General features: G+C 41.2%; 1 protein-coding gene across 3 annotated transcripts; it reads right to left on the bottom strand.

Moving 5' to 3' along the window:
• Positions 1-14664: 14664 nt before the first annotated feature.
• LOC105008513 (NLR family CARD domain-containing protein 3) lies at positions 14665-22879 on the bottom strand. 3 transcript variants are annotated; one of them, XM_010867832.4, is made up of 9 exons: positions 22742-22879; positions 22281-22526; positions 19443-19542; positions 18665-18736; positions 17983-18045; positions 15988-17803; positions 15548-15634; positions 15284-15451; positions 14665-15145 (listed from the first exon to the last, which is right to left on the bottom strand). In XM_010867832.4, the coding sequence occupies exons 2-9, from the start codon at positions 22509-22511 to the stop codon at positions 14809-14811; spliced, it is 2874 nt and encodes a 957-aa protein (XP_010866134.2). In that variant the 5' UTR covers positions 22512-22526; positions 22742-22879; the 3' UTR covers positions 14665-14808. The 3 variants fall into 3 exon arrangements, with proteins under 3 accessions (XP_010866134.2, XP_010866135.2, XP_034144440.1); XM_010867833.4 differs by lacking the exon at positions 17983-18045; XM_034288549.1 differs by lacking the exons at positions 22281-22526; positions 22742-22879 and having other exon boundaries at positions 18665-19742.
• Positions 22880-22958: the final 79 nt, after the last annotated feature.

The raw sequence follows: 22958 nt of genomic DNA on the forward strand, positions 1-22958 counted from the left end.
CGGCCTCTGACCCTCCGCCGGCTACCGACCCTCCGTCGGCTCTAGTTCGAATGAGCATATGAGTAGGACATGACCAGCGGGCTATCGCTCAGAGCAAAAGCTCCACGTAATGTCATTACACAGGGGTATAAGTAACCAGGTACATATTAAAAGTGAAATATGACTAGTTGGTTCCCAGGAAAACATTTTTACCTGGTGTATGTGCACAGTAGCTCAGTGACTTTATGGATCAGGGTTACAGGCCAGTATTCACCATAAGGTTAGTGGCGTTGACACTGTGGGTCAGTGATCCAAAATTAAACAAAAAGAGAGGAGTTGAATGCCGTTGGTGGTGTAAAGTGGGAGGATACAAGGCTCATAGGATGACAATAATAGATGTTTTGATTGTGTTCAGTGTTTTTGTGTTTAATGAACATAAAATGTTGTTTGATCTTTATTTGAGCATGATACTGGGTGATAGTGGAGAAACATTGGATGTGTTTAGAGAAACAACAAAGGACACTAATAAGGAATACAATTAAATCATTATATGAACATTGCTTTGACTGGTATGTACAGAAAGTAAAAAAATGTATGGCTATACAGGATTGATTTTTTGAATATGCATGTGAAAAGAAATTCAGAAGGAAAATAAGATGAACATTAGCTTTTGTAATCCTAGATTAAGAGTAATAATGTTTATTTCCCAAAATGGTTTATACTTAAAAACTTAAGCAACTGAACTTAGCAGGGAGGTTCTGATCATATTTTCCTGGTACAACTAGACGTAGCTAATGAAATATGAATTTGGACATCCATCCATCCATCCATCTTCTCCCGCTTATCCGGGGCCGGGTCGCGGGGGCAGCAGTCTAAGCAGGGATGCCCAGACTTCCCTCTCCCCAGACACTTCCTCTAGCTCTTCCGGGGGGACACCGAGGCGTTCCCAGGCCAGCCGGGAGACATAGTCCCTCCAGCGTGTCCTAGGTCTTCCCCGGGGTCTCTTCCCGGTGGGACGGGACCGGAACACCTTCCCAGGAAGGCGTTCCGGAGGCATCCGAAAAAGATGCCCAAGCCACCTCAGCTGACCCCTCTCGATGTGGAGGAGCAGCGGCTCTACTCTGAGCTCCTCCCGGGTGACCGAGCTTCTCACCCTATCTCTAAGGGATCGCCCGGCCACCCTGCGGAGAAAGCTCATTTCGGCCGCCTGTATCCGGGATCTTGTCCTTTCGGTCATGACCCAAAGCTCATGACCATAGGTGAGAGTAGGAACGTAGATTGACTGGTAAATCGAGAGCTTCGCCTTGCGGCTCAGCTCTTTCTTCACCACGACAGACCGATACATCGACTGCATTACTGCAGAAGCTGCACCGATCCGTCTGTCAATCTCCCGTTCCATCCTTCCCTCACTCGTGAACAAGACCCCTAGATACTTAAACTCCTCCACTTGAGGCAGGCACTCTCCACCAACCTGAAGTGGGCAAGCCACCCTTTTCCGACTGAGGACCATGGCCTCAGATTTGGAGGTACTGATTTTCATCCCCACCGCTTCACACTCGGCTGCAAACCGTCCCAGTGCATGCTGAAGGTCCTGGTTAGAAGGGGCCAACACGACAACATCATCTGCAAAGAGCAGAGACGAAATTGTGTGGTCCCCAAACCTGACACCCTCCGGCCCCTGGCTGCGCCTAGAAATTCTGTCCATAAAAATTACGAACAGAACCGGTGACAAAGGGCAGCCCTGCCGGAGTCCAACATGCACTGGGAACAAGTCTGACTTACTGCCGGCAATGCGGACCAAGCTCCTGCTTCGGTTGTACAGGGACCTGACAGCCCTTAGCAAAGGACCCAGGACCCCATATTCCCCAAGCACCCTCCACAAGATGCCGCGAGGGACACAGTCGAATGCTTTCTCCAAATCCACAAAACACATGTGGATTGGTTGGGCAAACTCCCATGAACCCTCCAACACCCCGTAGAGGGTATAGAGCTGGTCCAGTGTTCCACGGCCCGGACGAAAACCACACTGTTCCTCCTGAATCCGAGGTTCTACTATCGGCCGTATTCTCCTCTCCAGAACCCTGGCATAGACTTTCCCGGGGAGGCTGAGAAGTGTGATCCCCCTATAGTTGGAACACACCCTCCGGTCCCCCTTCTTAAAAAGAGGGACCACCACCCCGGTCTGCCATCCAAGAGGCACTGTCCCCGACCGCCACGCGATGTTGCACAGGCGTGTCAACCAAGACAGCCCCACAACATCCAGAGACTTGAGGTACTCAGGGCGGATCTCATCCACCCCCGGTGCCTTGCCACCGAGGAGTTTCTTGACCACCTCAGTGACTTCAGCCCGGGTGATGGACGAGTCCACCTCTGAGCCCTCATCCTCTGCTTCCTCAATGGAAGACGTGTCAGCGGGATTGAGGAGATCCTCGAAGTACTCCTTCCACCGCCCGACGACATCCTCAGTTGAGGTCAACAGCTGTCCACCTCTACTGTAAACAGCGTTGGTAGGGCACTGTTTCCCTCTCCTGAGGCGCCGGATGGTTTGCCAGAATCTCTTCGAGGCCAGCCGATAGTCCTTCTCCATGGCCTCACCGAACTCCTCCCAGGCCCGAGTTTTTGCCTCCACAACCACCCGGGCTGCAGCCCGCTTGGCCTGTCGGTACCCGTCAGCTGCCTCAGGAGTCCCACAAGCCAACCAGGCCTGATAGGACTCCTTCTTCAGCTTGACGGCATCCCTTACTTCCGGTGTCCACCACCGGGTTCGGGGATTGCCGCCTCGACAGGCACCGGAGACCTTACGGCCACAGCTCTGAGCGGCCGCTTCGACAATGGCGGTGGAGAACATGGTCCACTCGGACTCAATATCTCCAACCTCCCTCGGGATCCAGTCGAAACTCTGCCGGAGGTGGGAGTTAAAGATCTCTCTGACAGGAGACTCGGCCAGACGTTCCCAGCAGACCCTTACAGTACGCTTGGGCCTGCCGAGTCTGTCCAGCTTCCTCCCCCGCCATCGGATCCAACTCACCACCAGGTGGTGATCAGTTGACAGCTCCGCCCCTCTCTTCACCCGAGTGTCCAAGACATACGGCCGCAGGTCAGATGAGACGACAACAAAGTCGATCATCGACCTGCGGCCTAGGGTGTCCTGGTGCCATGTGCACTGATGGACACCCTTATGCTTGAACATGGTGTTCGTTATGGACAAACTGTGACTAGCACAGAAGTCCAATAATTGAACACCACTCGGGTTCAGATCCGGGGGGCCGTTCCTCCCAATCACGCCCCTCCAGGTGTCACTGTCGTTGCCCACGTGGGCGTTTAAGTCCCCCAGTAGAACAATAGAGTCCCCAGTCGGAGCACTTTCCAGCACCCCTCCCAGAGACTCCAAGAAGGTCGGGTACTCTGCACTGCCGTTCGGCCCGTAGGCACAAACAACAGTGAGAGACCTATCCCCGACCCGTAGGCGCAGGGAAACGACCCTCTCGTTCACCGGGGTAAACTCCAACACATGGCGGCAGAGCTGGGGAGCTATGAGCAAACCCACACCAGCCCGCCGCCTCTCACCATGGGCAACTCCAGAGTGGTGAAGAGTCCATCCTCTCTCAAGGAGTGTGGTTCCAGAGCCCAAGCCGTGTGTAGAGGTGATCCCGATTACCTCTAATCGGAACCTCTCAACCTCACGCACCAACTCAGGCTCCTTCCCCGCCAGCGAGGTGACATTCCACGTCCCTAGAGCCAGTTTCCGTGTCCAGAGATCGGGTTGTCTAGGCCCCTGCCTTCGACTGCCGCCCGATCCTCTTCGCACCGGCCCCTTATGGTCCCTCCTGTGGGTGGTGAGCCCACGGGAGGGCGGCCCCACGTCGCCCGTTCGGGCTGAGCCCGGCCCGGCGAATTTGGACATTATATGACTAATTAAACATTGATGTGTTTGGCTAAACTATATGAGAACTGTTGTCACTGTTCTAACTATGCCATTGCTGTCCACCCCTGAGCAGGAACCTAATAAAGAAGACACATGTAGATGTTACTGGATTGATTGAGTTGCCTGATCTGTGCATATTCTTGATTTTTTTTTTTGTGGTCTGCTTTGTAACACACAAAAGGAGAAATGTTATTGCAACATCCAGAATGCATATTGTCTATTCTGTGTGTTATGCATAAACATGTTCACTGCATGTAAAATGTGTGTGCATAATAATATTTGAGATGGGTTTGCAAAACCACAGGAAAGTGGTTGATGAGAATAGGGCAGTCAGACACCGTTCCGGAATTAGTTTAAGACTAACTGTGAAACCTATCTGGTTTCGGCAAGATTGCAGGAGGAAGTTTAAAGGTAGCCTGTAGTTTAGGAGAAACCTCCGGTACAGCTGTTGCAGGTCTGATTAAGATGCATATGTCATTCGTTATGAAAAAAGTAATGTAGATTACTGTGTTACTTGTTTGGCAGAGCTACTCTGATATCCATCAATAAAGATGTCCGCTGATAACTCTTGATCTCTGAGTACTGTCTCAAAAGAAAGTAGTCAGTGTATGAACTGTTTTCCACTACAGTGAGCTAGTGCAGGGTTGAGCAACATATTAGTGGAGCATCATGGGGCCCCCTATCCATAATGAACAACACACATTCTTGCAATATAATTTATTTTCATACACAGGGTTAATGCCTCTCTCACTCGCCTCAAGTCTTTATAGATGCACACATGCGGTCAGCTGTATTACTTCACTCACAGTATTTAACCTTTTCTCCAGTGCAAATACACCAGTTAAAATCCATAGTTACTGTAGTAATCCAATTTCACCTTACTATAGTTTACTAGTCTATTTTATGTTTAGCCGGTGGTTCGATTGCTTGAGTAATGTCTACTTATAATTTAACTGTATGTGGCTGTGATTTAATTAAGACAATGCATGAATACTGTTATTACTAATCCCAGAATGTTTTATGAACTACAGATTATAAGAAGATAAGAAATGTAAAAGTGAATGGCAATTCTACAAATGTTGTGGCATAGGCTATCCTTTAAAAGAGAAACGTTTTTCCTCTCTTGAAACTTAGACAAATACTCAGGCGAACTGGCATCCATGCATTTATTAGAATGTATTGTTAATATAAGGGTTGTAAAAATAAGCAATGTGCATTGGCCATTTGAGCTGTCAGAATTGTTTTTAAACTATCAGTATGTTTTGAGTGAGTAAAGGCATATCAGAGTTGCACTGGTAACCCCTCTGAATAATGGAGCAATAACATGCAGATCAGATACAGGCCTTACCATCATTTAAAAATGCACTTCTGGGTTTTCCGATCACATTTATACAATTGTGTGTAAAGTATGACATAGGGATAAGATTATGGATATGTGGATGATGAGATCGGCACACCCCTAACTCCAATACTATGTGCAAAGTTGGTACATACTCTAGTTACCTCAGTACTAAAAGAGGTTATTGCAGTGAAAGGGCTCCACCAAGTATTAATGTGTGGGGGTTGAATACTTATGCAAGTAAATTTTTTTTTATTAGAAATATTTCCCATTATAAAATCAATAGATTTTCTTTAAATTCAGTAAAAAAATAAATAAAAATTAAACAGAATGTCAGTGTACAGTACCGTCTGTAATTTCGTAATGTGATAGGATTGGTCAGGGTTGAGTACTTCTGCAAGGCCCTGTATAGATGCAGATGGGTGAAAAACTAAAAAATAACCTGAATGAATAAGAGGAGGAACATAATGAATCCAGATGCTTCCATACAGATGCACTACAGGTTTTGGTCAAAAGACGGCCCGCAGGACAAATCTGGCCCGTAAGCAATAATATCTGGCCCGCAGCATGATTATTTGGTGCTTAAATAGATCTTAGTCATGACAGCAACATTTATTCACATAAACACTTCCTTTTTAGGGATTTTTCCTACAAAATTAAATTGCGAGAACGTTTTTTGCAACAATGCGTTATTTGGAGTTGAATTGAGTTTTTACACTGAAAAGTTCTGAAGTACATTCGACTGTTGCTTGCAGTTGAAATAGAGGTCGGGAAATGTATGGTATAAAAAAACTAACAATAACGTTATACTCTTCGCAACAGCAACAACTTCAGTGCAAAGGAGACACACCGGCTTTGCATTCACGAAACTAGGTAGGATGAAGGCATAGTTGTCTTTCCATTCATCTTTGAATGCCCTATTTCCGCTGTCAGCTTTCCTATTTTAGACTCTTTGATAGTGGCATTTTGTGTATACAGCTAGCTAAAATGTTTTGCTCTGCACACAACGCAATGACAATTAAAAATGCGATGTAGTGCGAGAGGATGCAAAGGAATAATTCTGAGAGAAAAGTAGGCTACGTCAAATAATTCTTACAAAAAGTTAGGCTCCGATGTGTAACAAAGAAGCTAATTAAAATAATACAAATGTATTATTCACAGTATTTAAAAATGAATATTAATTTGTTTTCTTTGCATTATTTGAGGTCTGGAAACAATGCATCTTTTTTGGTTATTTTGACTAGTTATTTTCTAGAAAATAAATACTCAGTGATAATATTTTTATTTGGAATTTTGGAGTAATGTTGTCAGTAGTGTACAGAATAAAACAAAACTGTTCATTTTTTCACATAGCCATGAATAGTAAAACTAAGAAACTGATCATTTTGCAGTGGTCTCTTAATTTTTTCCAGAGCTGTATATTTGCCCCTTCAATTGGTCTTATATAACCAAAATGCTGTGCCAGGAAGTGCTGTGTCATATGAACACAGTCACACGAAAATGTCTTGACCAGACCTCCGAATTGGGCTGAAGTATTTAAACAAGCTATTCAATTGTGATTGTATTCATGAAGTACTGCCTCATGCTTGTGCCTTGTTGATTAATTATGGGGAGCTTAAAGAATAATTATAAGTAAAAAAGATAATAAATCTGTGTATATGTTTTACTTATATTGAAACACTAGAAAGTAACTGCTACCAGCTATTATTTAAAAGTCCTTTTTAGGTACCAGCTTATCTAATAGTCCTTTTGCCGGACCGTGTAAGTGGAGCCGGCCAAGAGGAGCGAATGTCTCTTACTGACTGAGTGAGTGAGTCCATCCATCCCTGACTGAAAAAAGAAAATCTGAGTTAGAGCTGCTAGCATAATATCCTGCTGCTAGAAGAACGGCCATTGCAACAATTTCTGGTGGATTTTCGAATGTCTTAGGATTTCTTCAGGATAGTCAAACGCTTCGATGGCTACATGATTCTCTCGTCTTTTCACTTGAAGTAAAAGTCAGTTATCGTCACCTATATTGATACAGTAGTTATTGTATCAATGTCATTCACAAATGGCTAATAAGCTGTTAAAATGGCCAGTGGTAAAAGCCATACAATTAATAGATGGTATTTGTGGTGGTGGTAAAATTAATAAGAAATGTTAGAAAGTTTAACACAATGCGTAATGGCGTCTAGCGTCTTACTGGCTAATAAGCTTTTAAAACGGCTAGTGGCAAAAGTCATGCAGTTCATAGATGGTATTTGTGGTGGAGGTAAACTTAATAAGAAACGTTACTCAGTTTAACACAATGGTCAATGGTGTCTAACAAAATATTCAAACTTGCATGACAATATTATATAATGTCAATATGCTATACTGACACACACTGAACTATCAGCTCTGTGGAGTAGTGGTTAAAGACACAGCTTTTCACGTGGGTGACCGGTGTTCTCATCTCAGGAGGGCAGCCACGATTCACCACTTTCTGTAGCGGGCCAGCTGAACTAGGCTTGCCTGGTTTCTTCTTTAGGGAAATACCAAATTACAGTAATTTTCAGTTGTTGAATTTCAAAAGTCTTTGAATCTTTTTATGTCTTCGTACACATTTAAAAACAAATTGTCTCTCACATCGAGCACATACAGTATGCACCTTATCCATCTGTATACAGTATGTATCACCTCATATGTTGTAATTTTTGGACTTTTATTTTTACTTTTAAAAGTAAAAAGTGCTAAATTGGTGCAAAGATGCATCGTTGTTAAAACTCAATGAAAGTAGCAGCAAGCTCCAAGGTCTATGAATAGTCAGACGTGTACAACATTTAGACAGCAAGATAAATTTCATGCCAAATATAACTATAGCACAAACACTGCATCAGAACCAAATTAGCTATATGTAGCCAGTATGCTCATTTCTCACATTTTGTCACAGGTTGAAAATACTGAGTATGGTTATTTTGTTGTCTCTATTTCTATATAAAGACCAGTGGCAGCTTTAACAAGAGTGATGGTATGTCGAATAATTGGGTTGATAACAGCACTAACTTGTCCTAAACAAAATTTGTATTTTATGTACATAGTGCATATACAGTACATGCTACTTTTAACATGTAAACACATTTCTAATAGTAAGATGTATATAACCTACCAGTGATGAAAAGTCCAAACAGTCTCTGGATGTCCATGAGAAGGATGTGGGATGTAGGATGTGGATGTTTATACCTATGTGGATTATGGTATAAAGTCAACAGACAAATACCACAGCCAATCAAAACACGGCTGGTAAGTAATACTGTGAAACACCATTATCCCACTATTAATGCAGATATATCATTGTGATTCTGCAATAATCTGCTTGGCCTGTAACAGGTGTAGGGTGGCATTATTGATTGATGCCTCCTGTGCATGGAATCGAATACATCCAAAATATATTGTGTTTTGAAATGAAATATTTTCAATAGAAAATAGTTCACTGTTCTGCATCCCTGCAGACACTTTGAACATTATATTTGACCAGACAAGGATGTTGCCTCCTAATGTGCAAAGGAATGTAAAACTTCAAAACCTACAGATACTTCCTTATAATGAGGCAGCAGAATTGTTTCAGAGGAATTAAATTAAAAGAAATGCTTACATTTGGACTTGGATATGGAACACTGTATGGGTATTAATAAAGTTGTTATATAACACTGTTAATGCGCCAAATAAGTTTATTGGACAATCAGCAGTTGAATAAGAAGTTCTTCATGTAATTGCTTAATGTGTACGGTAGTCTCCCCAACAAAAAATAAGACATAATCAAATAGTTTACTTTACCTCGTTTCCAAAAAAGTTGAATCGTTGTGTAAAATGCAAATAAAAACAAAATGCAATGATGTGCAAATCAATTATCCCTATATTTAATAAAAAATAGTACAAAGACAACATATCAAATGAGAACTTTTACTGTTTTTGACACTGTCTTGCTGAAATAATCAAGGCCTTCCCTGAAAAAGACATTGTCTGGATGGCAGCATATGTTGCTCCAAAACCTGTATATATTGTTCAGCATTAATGGTGCCTTCACAGAGGTGCAAGTCACCCATGGACTAACGCATGTATGTTGGCTTTTGATCATGTATGCTGGCCTGAAGATCATGGCCATCAAATATTGGTTTTCGGCCTGGTCCCTTGTATGAAGACATTTCTTCTGATTTTCTTTTTAATCTTTTAATGATATTATGTACTGTAGATGATGAGATCCCCAAACGCTTTGCAATTTTACATAGAGAAATTTTTTTCTTAAATTGTTGCACTATTTGCCCGCATAGTGTTTCACAGAGTGGTGAACCCCTCCCCATCTTTACTTCTGACAGATCCATCCTCTCTGGAATTATCATTTTATACCCAATCATGTTACTGACCTGTTGCCAACTAACCTAATTAGTTGTGGGATATTCTACCAGGTTTAGTTTTTAGCATAACACAAATCTTCCAGTCTTTTGTTGCCTATGCCCCAATTTTTGCTGGCATCAAAATCAAAGTGGGCTTATGTTTTTCAAGCAACAATAAAATGTCTGTTTCAGCATTTGATGCAGTGGGGAGAACAAGTATTTGAACCACTGCCGATTTTGCAGGTTTTCCTAATTACAAAGCATGTAGAGGTCTGTATTTTTATCATAGGTACACTTCAACTGTGAGAGACGGAATATAAAACAAAAATCCAGAAAATCACATTGTATGATTTTTAAATAATTAATTTGCATTTTAATGCATGACATAAGTATTTGATCACCTACCAACCATTAAGAATTCCGGCTCTCACAGACCTATTCGTTTTTCTTTAAGAAGCCTTCATGTTCTCCACTCATTATCTGTATTAACTACACCTGTTTGAACTCGTTACCTGTATAAAAGACACCTGTCCACACACTCAATCAAACAGACTCCAACCTCTCCACAATGGCAAAGACCAGAGAGCTGTGTAAGGACATCAGGGATAAAATTGTAAACCTGCACAAGGCTGGAATGGGCTACAGGACAATAGGCAAGCAGCTTGGTGAGAAGGCAACAACTGTTGGTGCAATTATTAGAAAATGGAAGAAGTATAAGATGACGGTCAATCTCCCTTGGTCTGGGGCTCTATGCATGATCTCACCTCGTGGGGCATCAGTGATCATGAGGAAGGTGAGGGATCAGCCCAGAACTACACGGCAGGACCTGGTCAATGACCTGAAGAGAGCTGGGACCACAGTCTCAAAGAAAACCATAAGTAACAGACTAAGCCATAATGGATTAAAATCCTGCTGCACACTCAAGGTCCCCCTGCTCAAGCCAGCGCATGTCCAGGCCTGTCTAAAGTTTGCCAATAACCATCTGGATGATCCAGAGGAGGAATAGGAGAAGGTTATGTGGTCTGATGAGACAAAAATAGAGCTTTTTGGTCTAAACGTCACTCGCCATGTTTGGAGGAAGAAGGATGAGTACAACCGCAAGAACACCAACTGTGAAGCATGGAAGTGGAAACATCATTCTTTGGGATGCTTTTCTGCATAGGGGACAGGACGACTGCACCGTATTGAGGGGAGGATGGATGGGGCCATGTATCGTGAGATCTTGGCCAACAACCTCCTTCCCTCAGTAAGAGCATTGAAGATGGGTCATGGCTGGGACTTCCAGCATGACAACGACCCGAAACACACAGCCAGGGCAACTAAGGAGTGGCTCCGTAAGAAGCATCTCATGGTCCTGGAGTGGCCTAGCAAAACGTGCAAAATCGGCAGTGTATCAAATACTTTTTTGGAAAGGAAAGAAAACGGTGCAATGGTCTCTTAATGTTTTATGATGTTATATATTACATAAAAAAAGTTCTGATGTTATATAATCACATTTTCTGTTTGTTTTACCCTGTACATATGTTATTTCCTTATAGTATATAATAAATGAATGTGTCTCTCATAGGGGAAAAGTGAATTAAAATCCTGGTTGCAACTGTATGAATTTATTGTTTTTATGGGTTTGAATTTGACAAAACAAAATAAACATGATATTTTTTCATACACTTTCTCAGCTCAATTAACCAGGATTAGGATGTTCTGACTCTCCTGGTTGGGGTCTTATTTAAAAGGTTGGGATCTTATTTAAAAATACTCAAACTCTATGTCAAAATCTTAATGAAAACCTTTAAATATAATACAAAATAAATAATTTGATGATTACTGATAATAGCATTTGCTGTCCTCTCAACACTTGTTACTATTTTCGACCCAGTTACCCAAGTTGCAACAATGTTACTGATACAGTTTCTGGACAAAATATAGTAATTGGCAAAAACATTGCATAGAACTTAAATGAAAATGTAGAAAAGTTACAGGCCAATAATACACCCTGAAATTTGAAGTTACAAACCCATTACATATGTGTTTTAACTACTAGTGCCTAATAGTACAAATGCCAACTCATTGGTTAAATCAATTATAATAAGTATAATTTTCTGTGTAATATATCCTTTATGCACAAAATGGCTTTTCATAGTAAATTATGTTAGTCTTATTAGAGATTTTAAATATTCATTCAAAGTTAGGTAACCACAGTTGCAGGACATTGTTTTCAGGATACTTCTATAATCAGTTTCTTATTTGACACATCAGATAGCATTATGTAACATGTTAATTTTGACACACAAAGAGCTAAACATGTACATATCTTCAGAAAATATATATTTCTTATTAGACCTTATTTTACAGAACATTACAGTTATATTGTATGTACATTTCCAAAACAGAAATGGGAACAACTTTTACAAAAGAAACAGGTTGTTGAAACATTTATATATGTCATTGAAATGCTGTTGCAATTTCCCATATAACCATAGATTAACACCATGTCTTACCTTAAGAGGAGATTATGATTATCTTTCTGTCTTGTCTTTATCTGTTGGTGGTGGTGTGGTTTTTTGTTACAGAGGCAAACTACTTACATCACACTCATCTTTGTTATTTTCAAACAGGAAGCACTCTGGGGCTTTACTTAAAGTTTAAAGTTAGGATGGCTATGGAAGCCATCAAAGTTGTTTCATGTGATAAATGTTACATTAGATAATGTTTTATGCTTAACACTATGCTAAAAGACAAATATAAGATTAATTGGTTCTGTGGGTATGAACCAATGAAATATGTTAGTCTTTAACTATTCTATCTAAAAGAGCATTGAAGATGTTTTTGAAATAGTTAAGGTAAAGGTTTAAAAGGTTAAATTATTCAAATCATATGGTATGAAAAGTATAATAATATACAGCTCCAGAAAAAATTAAGAGATCACTTCACCTTTTTCTTTCCTTTCCAAAAAAGTTGAAAAGGAAGATTTTGAGTGAGGAACAGAAGGGTTCAAATTAAGAGAACACTGCAAATTGAATGTTTCTGTTCCTCACTCAAAACTTTACTTTTCAATGTGGCCAACATTTGTTTTCCAACAAAGTACTGTAAATCCTATTTGAAAAGAATGTCAGTAATTTATTTTAAGATTTTACACAGATAGTTACAGTGCCATGACATTTACCAACTGTCTGTTTTCTACATCTTTGGATTATGTTTTCACTCACTGTTACACTAACTGTAGCACAACTTTAAACCAAAACCTAACTAGATAAAATGGAAAATGAGTGATCAAACAAAACTATTCATGAGTGATCAAACAAAACTATTCATCAACAAAGTACTGAAGGACATTTTCTTTTTCAAATTTGTAGTTGAACATCCAAAATTATAGCATCCAACAAACGGAGCAAGCAAGCATACAGTAACTAGGTTGCACTAGCATGCATAATAACAAATACGACTAAATTGCTGCCGAGGGAATCTGATAAACACAACTTAAATATACATAGATACATGCTAATGTTTCTCACAGCAATTGGTAGAGTTATTGAATATTATAGATACATATAAGCGCAATAAACTCATGAATGGTGGAATAGCCTACTACAACAACGTAGTGAGAATTGATAAGAAAAATGTACACACAGCAAAATAAAATATCAAGAGGATAAAGTGATAATATACATAACACTGTACATAGCAGAAGTTTAAAAAGAGTACTGTAGATTAGCAGCAATAGTGGTAGTAGTATTGAATGTTGTAGAAATGGCAAGAATGGCAGTAATATACTTTTTAAAAACTGTAAACATGCATCGATTTGAAATATTCAAATGGCCGTTTAAGTACCTGAGAGGGCATCTAGAGCATCTGGAATTCCTCCTAGCTTTTTGTCCACAGGGTTTTAATGACTAATGCAGTGTTTGTTGACAGGGCCCATGTGGCTCAAAAAGTTAACCAATTGACTCATCTGTCCATAGAACATTGTTCCAGAATTCTTGAGGATCACTCAGGTTCTTTTCAGCAAACTCAAGATGAGCATTCATGTAATGCTTACCGAGCAGTGGTTTCTTCCTTGCTACTGCCATAAATCCAATAATGTTTACCCATAGTTTTTTGATGGTGTTGTCATGAACACTGACCTTAGCTGAGGCGAGATATGTTCCAGGGTTTTTCTGACATCCTGGATTAATTTGGAGAGATTTTGTCAAGATGACAATTCCTGTGAATATTCCCTACTGTCCCAAACATTCTCTCTTTACACATTATGACTCTGACTAGAGTCCGGTGGACCCTCTAGCCCTAGAAATTGCTTTGTTAGACTGATATGTATCAACAATTGTTTACGGACCTGATTGTTTACCAAAGCATCCATTATTTCAAACCTGAAGATTGCTTGTTGGATTACATAGAATGAATGAAACCAACACACAACTTTAGTGTAATAATTTTTCTCAAACTCTCATTATATGTTACTACAACACTGTCAACGTATAGGTTGTGTTTAGGAATACATAGCAGGCTTCATCTAATTGTGTTGCTGTTCACACTTAGCCTACCATAGATTGCGTTAGTGAGCTTTCAAGATGTTCTCTGCTTTTGTTGTTTCTGTACACATTCTACAAAGTGATTAAGTCAGACATTTGTGTTTTGATATAAAATGTGCAGTCCTGTCCATGAGCTGATGAACAGAATACAATATACAGCATTTTTTTTTCATACCAGGTACCAGAGTAGTTATAAGTATATTTTTTCCTTCTGGTTATTGAATTCAGGTTTCTGGTGGATCATGTCTCCTTTATTTCTTAAAAGCTTTGGGCTTGAAGTCATGCTGCTACTGTACTTTAAGCCAGCAGTGGCTTTAACTGCTAGACCAGCCTAGGCCACATGTATGAATATTTTTATATTATAAGTCATTTTCAACTTGATCTTTAGCACCATCTGTTGAGCACCTGATCTAGAGACCCAGAAATGTATTTAATTCAATTTTAATTTTCCTACAATAACCTTTGTGGTTTTTTTAACTACTGCTCAGTTGGGCTAATAACTTTATTCAAGATTGTTTGTTTTAAAATTACAGAACCAACAAAAGGCACATACTTTATTTTAACAGAGATTACATTTACAATCAAATTAACTTTGAATGTAATCAGTCTACTTCATTTTCACATAGATTCTAAATTCATATTTTGACAAATTCCAGCTTTCTTCTCCTTGCCTCATTTGATTGATCATCTCACTCCAGCCAGGTGAGCGGGACAGTTCAAAAGCTCCAGGATCTTGGTCTCCAGTTCCAGGGCTTTGGTTGTATTGTCTTCTTTACATCCCTCCTTTCGCTCCCCACCTGATTCCACCCGTAGCCCCTTCAGGATAGAATGCAGGGCGTCTGCATTCTTCACTGAATCCATTTGGTCCTGGTCAGCCCGGATCTCCTCTACCCAGTCCAGGTAGGCCTGCAGAAGTCCTTGGTCATCAACAAAGTTTCCGATGATGCAGAGCTCTGGGCGTCGACACTTCAGCTCCCTCAGTCTCCTTTTCCCCACTTCCCCAATGTCATTCCCTACCATGCTGAGGAGAAAATAAAACTGGGTCAGATAAGAACTGTGAAATACACAAGGGCAGCATGTCAACCCTCCTTGTAAGTGCAGATCAAACATCTAAACATGTGAATGTTTTTCTGTCTCTATCTTTCTCTATTTCCCTTACGTCAGTGTTTTCAACGAGGTGTTTTTGCTGAGACTGTCGACCATGTTTTCTGTTCCTCTCTCTGTGATGCCAGTGATGTCTAAGTAAAGTTCCTCCAGAGTGGTGTTCTGCTCCAGGGCTTTCCACAACTCCAGAACTCCATCTGGACCAAAGTTGTTACCACACATACTGTAGAAAACATCTAGAGCTTAGTTGGTGATATAGGAATTATGAAACTATTGAGAGATCCAATAGTTGTGAAAAATGTTAATTCAAATTACTTACAACAGCTTCTTCACCTGACACTTGTTTGATTTCAACACTGCAGATTCCAGGGTGGCTGCCTCCCTGTCCAGACGATTGTATCTCAAACTATATAATATACAAATTCAAGTTAGTTGTAGGTCAAATGTCTTTCTGATTTTTATTAAACTTTTCATTAGCTGGAGTGTATCATATTTAAAACATTTACTCTTTATTTTACCAGGTTGACTGAGAACCCATTCTCATTACAGAACTGACCTGGGAGTTATTGGGGTTAACTATATTGCTCTGGCCAATATTTTTTCACCTTGCTGGCAATATAGCAACCTTTCAGTTACTGGTCAAATGCCCTAACTGCTAGACTGGCTACCACCCACAAAAAATACTGGAGCATATGAATGATAAGCCATTTAAAGATTGCAATTTAAAAAGTCAAGAAAATGCTATGAAAAAATGCTCACTAGAGAGATTCACAGCGGTGCAGTATTGGAGCTAATCTGTTAAGACCTCTGTTTCCAATGTCGGAGTAGCCCAGGTTAAGCTCTGTGAGTTTATGAGGGGAGAACTGCAACACATAGTGCAAAGCTGCACAGTCCACAACACGGAGCTTAATCTTGAACAAGTTCAGCCTCTTGATCTCTGATGCTGCCCTGCTGGTAGCTGCTTCCATGTGCAACTCCATCAAGCAGTGTAATAAGTTCAGAGCTGTCTGGTTAGCCAGCTTCCTTTCCTTAAATTGGGCCTGGAACCAGAGACCCAACCTAGTGGGAAGATCCTCTTCCTTCACATCCACCTCCAGAGGGGCCAGCATCAGACCATTCAGCTGGCCCCCTATCCTGGTCCGGAGAATCCCCATGAAGAAACGGGTGAACATCTGTAGATTCTCTACTCTTGTCTTGCCAAGGTGGAGGTCATGACTCAGTAGTGGAGACAGGGAGGTGGAAGGTGGTGGGATCTCCCCAAAACACCAAAGGTCTAGAGCCTGGATAATGTCTTCTTGCTTTGAGAGGTTTATGGCACAGTACAGGGCAGCCAGATGCTCCTGGACGGTCAAGTGAAAGAAGGAAAACATCTGCACTGTATTTTCTTTTAGAGGCACCAGCATCTGACTGAGGAAAGTGTTCTCGATATCTTCTGGCGCAAGACCGTAATGTTCCATGTCCTGTCTTTCAAACATGATCTTACTCTTCAGAAGTTTTTCGTATGCTAACCTCCCCAGGTTAATTAGCTGCTGCCTAACTAGAGAAAGTACCTCCGATCTTGGGGTGTTCCTCTCCGCCTTTCCTTTCAGCGCATGGTGCTTGGCGGCTGTAAATAAGTAGCAGTAGTATACCTCGCTGACTGTGGTGGGTGGGTTCTGCTCCAGAGACTGGGATTCATCCTCTGCCTGGTTCTCTATGGAGAAGAACTCAGCCAAAGCGGTACAGATGATATAGCAGTAGAGAGGGATGAAAGAAAGCACAAAGAGGTTATCATTGCCCAGGATGTAGTCGTACACTCTCCCAGACACCTTATGGTCCTTGTAGAACTTGATTATGTACTCCTTCAGCTGGTCCTCCTCAAAACCCAAGACCATGCAGCAACGCTGGAAGAACCGCTTAGGAGCATCCGTGGATGGCCTAGATGTCAGGATGACAGATGACTCTGGTAGTAGACTCCCCTTGATCAATGCCATCATTAGCTCTGATATGGACACCTTGGAGTCCACGTCGATGTCCCTGTCAGTAGTGTTCCAGTCCAGTTGGTATTTAAACTCGTCCAGGCCATCCAGAATGAATAACAAGGACCCTGGTGAGGCCAGAAGGTCTTTCAGGACAGTTTTGAAGTATCGGAAGCGGTCTCCAAGCAGGTCCAGTAAACTTAGCGCGTCTTTGATTATGTTCAGTTCACGGAAGCGGAGGTCAAATATGCATGTGAACTCACGCATGTGCTTCCCCAGGGCCCACTCGTAGACTAGCCTCTGCACTATGACACTCTTGCCGATCCCGGCAATGCCCTTCACCTTCACTCGCTTTGGGCGGCACCCTGTGGGGCCTTGGGGGCTCAGGAGGCTGCATGGGTGGATGCGTTGGCAGGCCTGGTGGGCGTAGATGCGTGCCCGTCGACTGGCCAGGGTGAAGTACTCATGCTGGCTGTTGTCAAATGACTCATTGTCCTCTGTCACAAAGAGATCAGTGTAGCGGATCTCAATATGAGAAGCAGAGTTGAAAACCTGCCTTCCTCCTTCTGCGTAAGATGTAAGTCGTTCTGTACGTTCCAGAAGTGTATTTTTGTGAGCTAGAAGTAGAATAAAGGAAGGGCAAGTTATTTACATGCAACTTAGGCATTCATACTAAACCCAGTAACGTAGCTAATTTTTCACTGTTGGAATTAAAGATTCACAATATCTGTATAATCAAATATTATAACCAAGTTTATCACAGTTGTACACTTATCTTGATTTTTTTTCAACTTACTTCTGAGATGAGATGATTTAACACTTTGCCATGGCTTCTGCAAGACATTTTGCAAGTCTTCCACTATTGATTTATCAAGACAAATATTTAAATTATACATTTGGTACAATATAATTACATTTACACTATACATCCATATGATGATTTAATTAATCATTTTTAGTATCAGCAGAAATAGTCTACATGCCGGATGTACTGTACTCCCTCAACCCAACCTGCCTGAGGGAATCACTATTGTACATTATGTCAAGAAAATCCCTGCTGCCAATGCCTCCCTCCACCCAGAACAAATGCCTTCCTCTACCCAGAACAAATGCCTTCCTCTACCCATGCTAGCAAGTGGCACAGGCAATGCTTAGATCTAGACTGTGGTGGAGGCCTCAGTACAGCGATGCAGTGCCTTAGAACACTGTGTTGCAGTGCCTCAGACCATTGCGCCTTCAGTGAGCCTTCTTTCATCTACTTTGGTGTGTGTAGTAGGCCAGAGCTGCCCCAAGCAGAGCAGTACATTGTTTGAAACAAATGAGGGCTTTACCCACAATGCATTGAAAACAAGTCTAACTTAATCCTTTCAGGACCCTATTTTCCAAAAACAAAATTACTTTGTAATTGTTTCATTTGTTGTGGTGATTCAGTGTTTGAACTGGGGCAGAATTAATTGTATGATGACATAATGCATTACCTTTGACTTCTGGGGACACAGAGAATTTCCTCTTGCCTTTGAACAGTTTTGAAATCAAGCTTTTCGAGTTCTCTGTTGAAATAGGAGAGATACAAATATATACAAATAAGAAAAATAGATACAAATAAGAAAACATAACTAGGCATTAGATGAGATGGTATCCCAGACTTTGATCATGGACACTTCACATGTTACCACACAGGAAGAGTGTTTTATTGACACAGGCCACAATAAATAATCTCTTGCCGGTCCACGAATATGTCAGTTGAAACCTTGGCTTTGGATTTGTTAAAGGATTTGTTACAATATATTAAAGGATTTAAAGGCAATACATTAAAGGATTTTTTACAAGGTGCTAGATTTACTATTGTATACTACAAGCAATTGGGGGCCAGTATACAGGATAGTGTCATTATAAAGGTGAATGGCAGTTATCAGCAGAAAGAGCAGTATCATTAATATACACCGAAAATGGAGTCGGCCCCAGCTTGATAAACACAGGACAACAGGTGTAGACTTCAGAACGTAGTTACATTGCCATCAGACATATTCCAACTATTTACCCATGCTTGGCTCACACGGGCAACATCTTATCTTTGAATCAAGCATGATTGGAAGCCTGGATAAAACATTAATAATGAACATTAATGACACCACGACTTCAACTGCCAGCAATTTGAACATACATTACCACTCCCAGGTCTATTTGTGCTCTGCCAACCAATGCCCATAGGAGTTGTTTAAAACCAATTTACAGTTCCCCTGTAGCCCACTTTACCTTTCACTTTGACAGCCGTGACCTTCTGTCTCCCTTCCTCCCTCTTACTGCAATGCCTCTCCACCCAGACCTGCAGCTCATCACAGTAGTAGTCCTGCACCTTGTGTTGATAACAAGCAGTCACAGCCCACCATTACAGCTGCTTCAGGAGCACAGTTACTAAGGTTACCTGATTTTTTGCTGGCACCATCCGGGGGCATTATAAATAGGCTAATGTAGTTCATTACAATACACAGAGTACCAGTCCAAGGTTTGGACACTGGATGTACCTATAATGAACAACTATAGACCTGTATCAAATCTCCCTTTTATAGCCAAGATCATTGAGAAGGTTGTCTTCAAACAATTTAGCAATTTTGTGACCTCAAGCGGTCTCTTAGAAAAATATCAGTCAGGTTTCTGACCTCACCACAGTACTGAAACGGCCCTGATTAAAGTTTTAAATGATATACGGCTGAATACTGATTCTGATAATATAACAGTTCTGGTTCTATTAGATCTCAGTGCAGCATTTGACACTGTAGATCATAGAACACTTATAGATAGGCTGAAAATTTGGGTAGGACTCTCCGGGACAGTGCTTAATTGGTTCAGATCTTATCTAGATGGCTGGTGTTACTTTGTCACCATTGGTAATCATGAATCTGATAGGGTGGCTTTGACATGCGGAGTTCCACAGGGATCAGTACTCGGACCGCTTCTGTTCAATCTCTATATGCTGCCTCTGGGCCAAATTCTACAGAACAACAACATTAACTACCACAGCTATGCCTATGATACTCAAATATATATGGCTCTCAAACCATATGACAACAGCTCAATAGACTCTCTGTGTCACTGTATAGAGCACATAAATACCTGGATGAACAAAAATTGTCTACGATTAAACCAAGATAAAACAGAGATTATTGTATTTGGCAACAAAATAAAAGAACAAGTATTAGTAAAGAGCTGGATTCTCGGGTCCTTAAAACCAGGGATCAAGTGTGTAATCTTGGTGTTCTGATAGACTCAGACCTCACATTTAACAGTCATATCAAAACAGTCATCAAAACAGCATTCTATCATCTAAAAAATATAGCCAGAATCAAAGGCTTGGTGCCTCAAAAAGCTTTTATCTCTAGTAGGGTTGACTACTGTAATGGCCTCTTAACTGGACTCCCCAAAAAGACTGTAAAACAGCTGCAGCTTTCAGAATGCTGCTGCTAGAATGTTAACCAGGACCAAGAGAACAGAGCACATCACTCCGGTTCTTAAATCTTTGCATTGGCTTCCAGTCAGTTACAGAATAGATTTCAAAGTGGTGCTTTTAGTTTGTAAATCTCTGAATGGTTTAGGACCCAAATACATTTCATTTTCGCAGAATATAAACCGAGCAGGGCTCTTAGATCCATGAACACAGGTCAGCTAGTAGAGCCCAGACTCCAAACTAAACATGGAGAAGCTGCATTTAGCACTTATGCTGTACAAAACTGGAATAAACTACCAGAAGAACTTGCCCCAAACGTATACATTTTTAAATCCAAGTTAAAATCACTTCTCTTTTCATGTGCCTATGACTGAGCACTTAAACTTTACCACACTGTTTAGCCTTATAGCCTTCCTATGTTTTTATCCCTTTTTTAATCTTTGTATGTTTTCTTATTGTATTTTTTCTTATTATGATGTATTCATTTGCTTTGATGTTTTCATTTGAGTATTTGTTTTTATGTTATTATACTTTCATATATTTTTCTTTGTAAAGCACATTGAATTGCTTCGATGTATGAATTGTGCTATATAAATAAACTTCCTTGCTTGCTTGCTTGATGACAGCATTGGATGATCTAGCCATTTTCTCAACCAGCTTAATGAGGTAGTCACCTGGAATGCTTTTCCAACACTCTTGAATGAGTTCTCACATATGCTGAGCACCTATTGACTGCTTTTCTTTCACCCTGTGGTCCAACGCCTCCCAAACCATCTCAATTGTTTTAAAGGCCTGGTGATTGTGGAGGCCAGGTAATCTGATGCAGCAGCATCACTGCACTTCTTGGTCAAATGATAGTCCCATTAAATGCAAAACCAGATGGGATAGTGAATTGCTGCAGAATGCTGTGGTAGCCATTCTGTGGTAGCCATGCTGTTTGAGTGTGCCTTGATTTCTAAATGTCACTAGCGAAGCACCCCCACATCATTACACCTTCTCCTTCATGCTTCACGGTGGGAACCACACATGCGGAGATCATCTATTCACCCATTCTGCTTCTCACAAAGACACGTAGGTTAGAACCAAGAATCTCAAATTTGGACTCAAATTTGAATTTCGTGGCCCGTATAAGTGTCTTCTTATTGGTTTCTTATTCCCCTGTAGTAGTGCTTTCTTTGCAGCAATTCAACCTTAAATGCCTGATTCATGCAGTCTCCTCTGGCGTTAATGTGGAGATTTGCCTGTTGAACTCTGTGAAGCTTTTTTTGGAATGCAATTTGAGGTTCAATTGATTGCCGATTTCTGAGGCTAATGAATATATTCTCTGCATCAGAGGTAAGAAGGAATTAAATTCCACAAATTAACTTTAACAAGGCACATCTGGTAATTAAAATTCATCCAGGTGATTACCTCATGAAACTGGTTGGGAGATTGCCAAGAGGGTGCAAAGCTGTCATCAAAGCAAAGGGTGGCTAATTTGAAGAATCTAAAATATGAATTTCATTTTAATCTGCTTTTCATGTTTTTGGTTACCATGTGTGTTATTTCATAGATCTGATGTCTTACTACTCTACAATGTGGAAAATATTAAAAATAAAGAAATACCCTTTAATGAGTAGGTCTGTCCAAACTTTTCACTGGTACTGTACCTCCTTGAGGACCTGCAGGAAGCCGCGGCTGCTCTCTTCAGTGGCGCACACTGTCTCCAGGGCCTGGGCCACAGCGTTAGAGGAGGAACACTCCAGCAGGGACAAGTAGTGGACGTGGGAGAGCACCCCGGCGTCACGTAGCCGGCGCAGCAGGGGGGTCGGGTGCTCACAGGTCCACACAAGGAGCACATCCCGCTGGGAGCGCAGGAGCTGCTGGGCTGCAGAGCTCATGAACTCTATTGTATACTGTATATTGCGCCATTCATTATAAAAATAATGAGAGAGAAAGGATTCACTGAGAGTTAGAACTGGTATGAATTCTTAAACTGAAATTTGCCATTGAATAACAAATATATTTTGTAGAACAAAAAGTGAACTCCCAGTAAGAAATGGCAAAACCTCTACAAACAAACAGCAAGAGAAAGCACAAATATTCTTAAAATGTGCCCTGGAAACCTTACCTGACACAGAAGATATTCCTAAGGTCCCAGCAACAGTCTGTAGTTTTGCTGACTATTTTGATAATTCTCTAGACACGGGCATAGCGTGGAGACGGAAAGAGGTGTGGCATCTTCAGAACTGTGATTAGAGCTGCCCAAGGAGGCCAAAGTCCAGAGTTCAAACGTCTGGGAATCTGTTATGTACAGTAACTGTACTACTGGGTTAGATTAACTGCCT

This window comes from Esox lucius, chromosome 20 (assembly GCF_011004845.1).
Source record: "Esox lucius isolate fEsoLuc1 chromosome 20, fEsoLuc1.pri, whole genome shotgun sequence".
Lineage (NCBI taxonomy): Eukaryota > Metazoa > Chordata > Actinopteri > Esociformes > Esocidae > Esox > Esox lucius.

What these genes read in the sequence shown, in the direction of transcription:
- LOC105008513 (XM_010867832.4), bottom strand. Translation starts at nt 22,511, where the DNA reads ATGAGCTCTGCAGCCCAGCAGCTCCTGCGCTCCCAGCGGGATGTGCTC. An exon ending in TCCTGCAGGTCCTCAAGGAG is followed by an intron (nt 19,543 to 22,280) that starts GTACAGTACCAG and finishes TATCAACACAAG; the next exon opens with GTGCAGGACTACTACTGTGA. An exon ending in CACCGCTGTGAATCTCTCTA is followed by an intron (nt 15,635 to 15,987) that starts GTGAGCATTTTT and finishes TATATTATATAG; the next exon opens with TTTGAGATACAATCGTCTGG.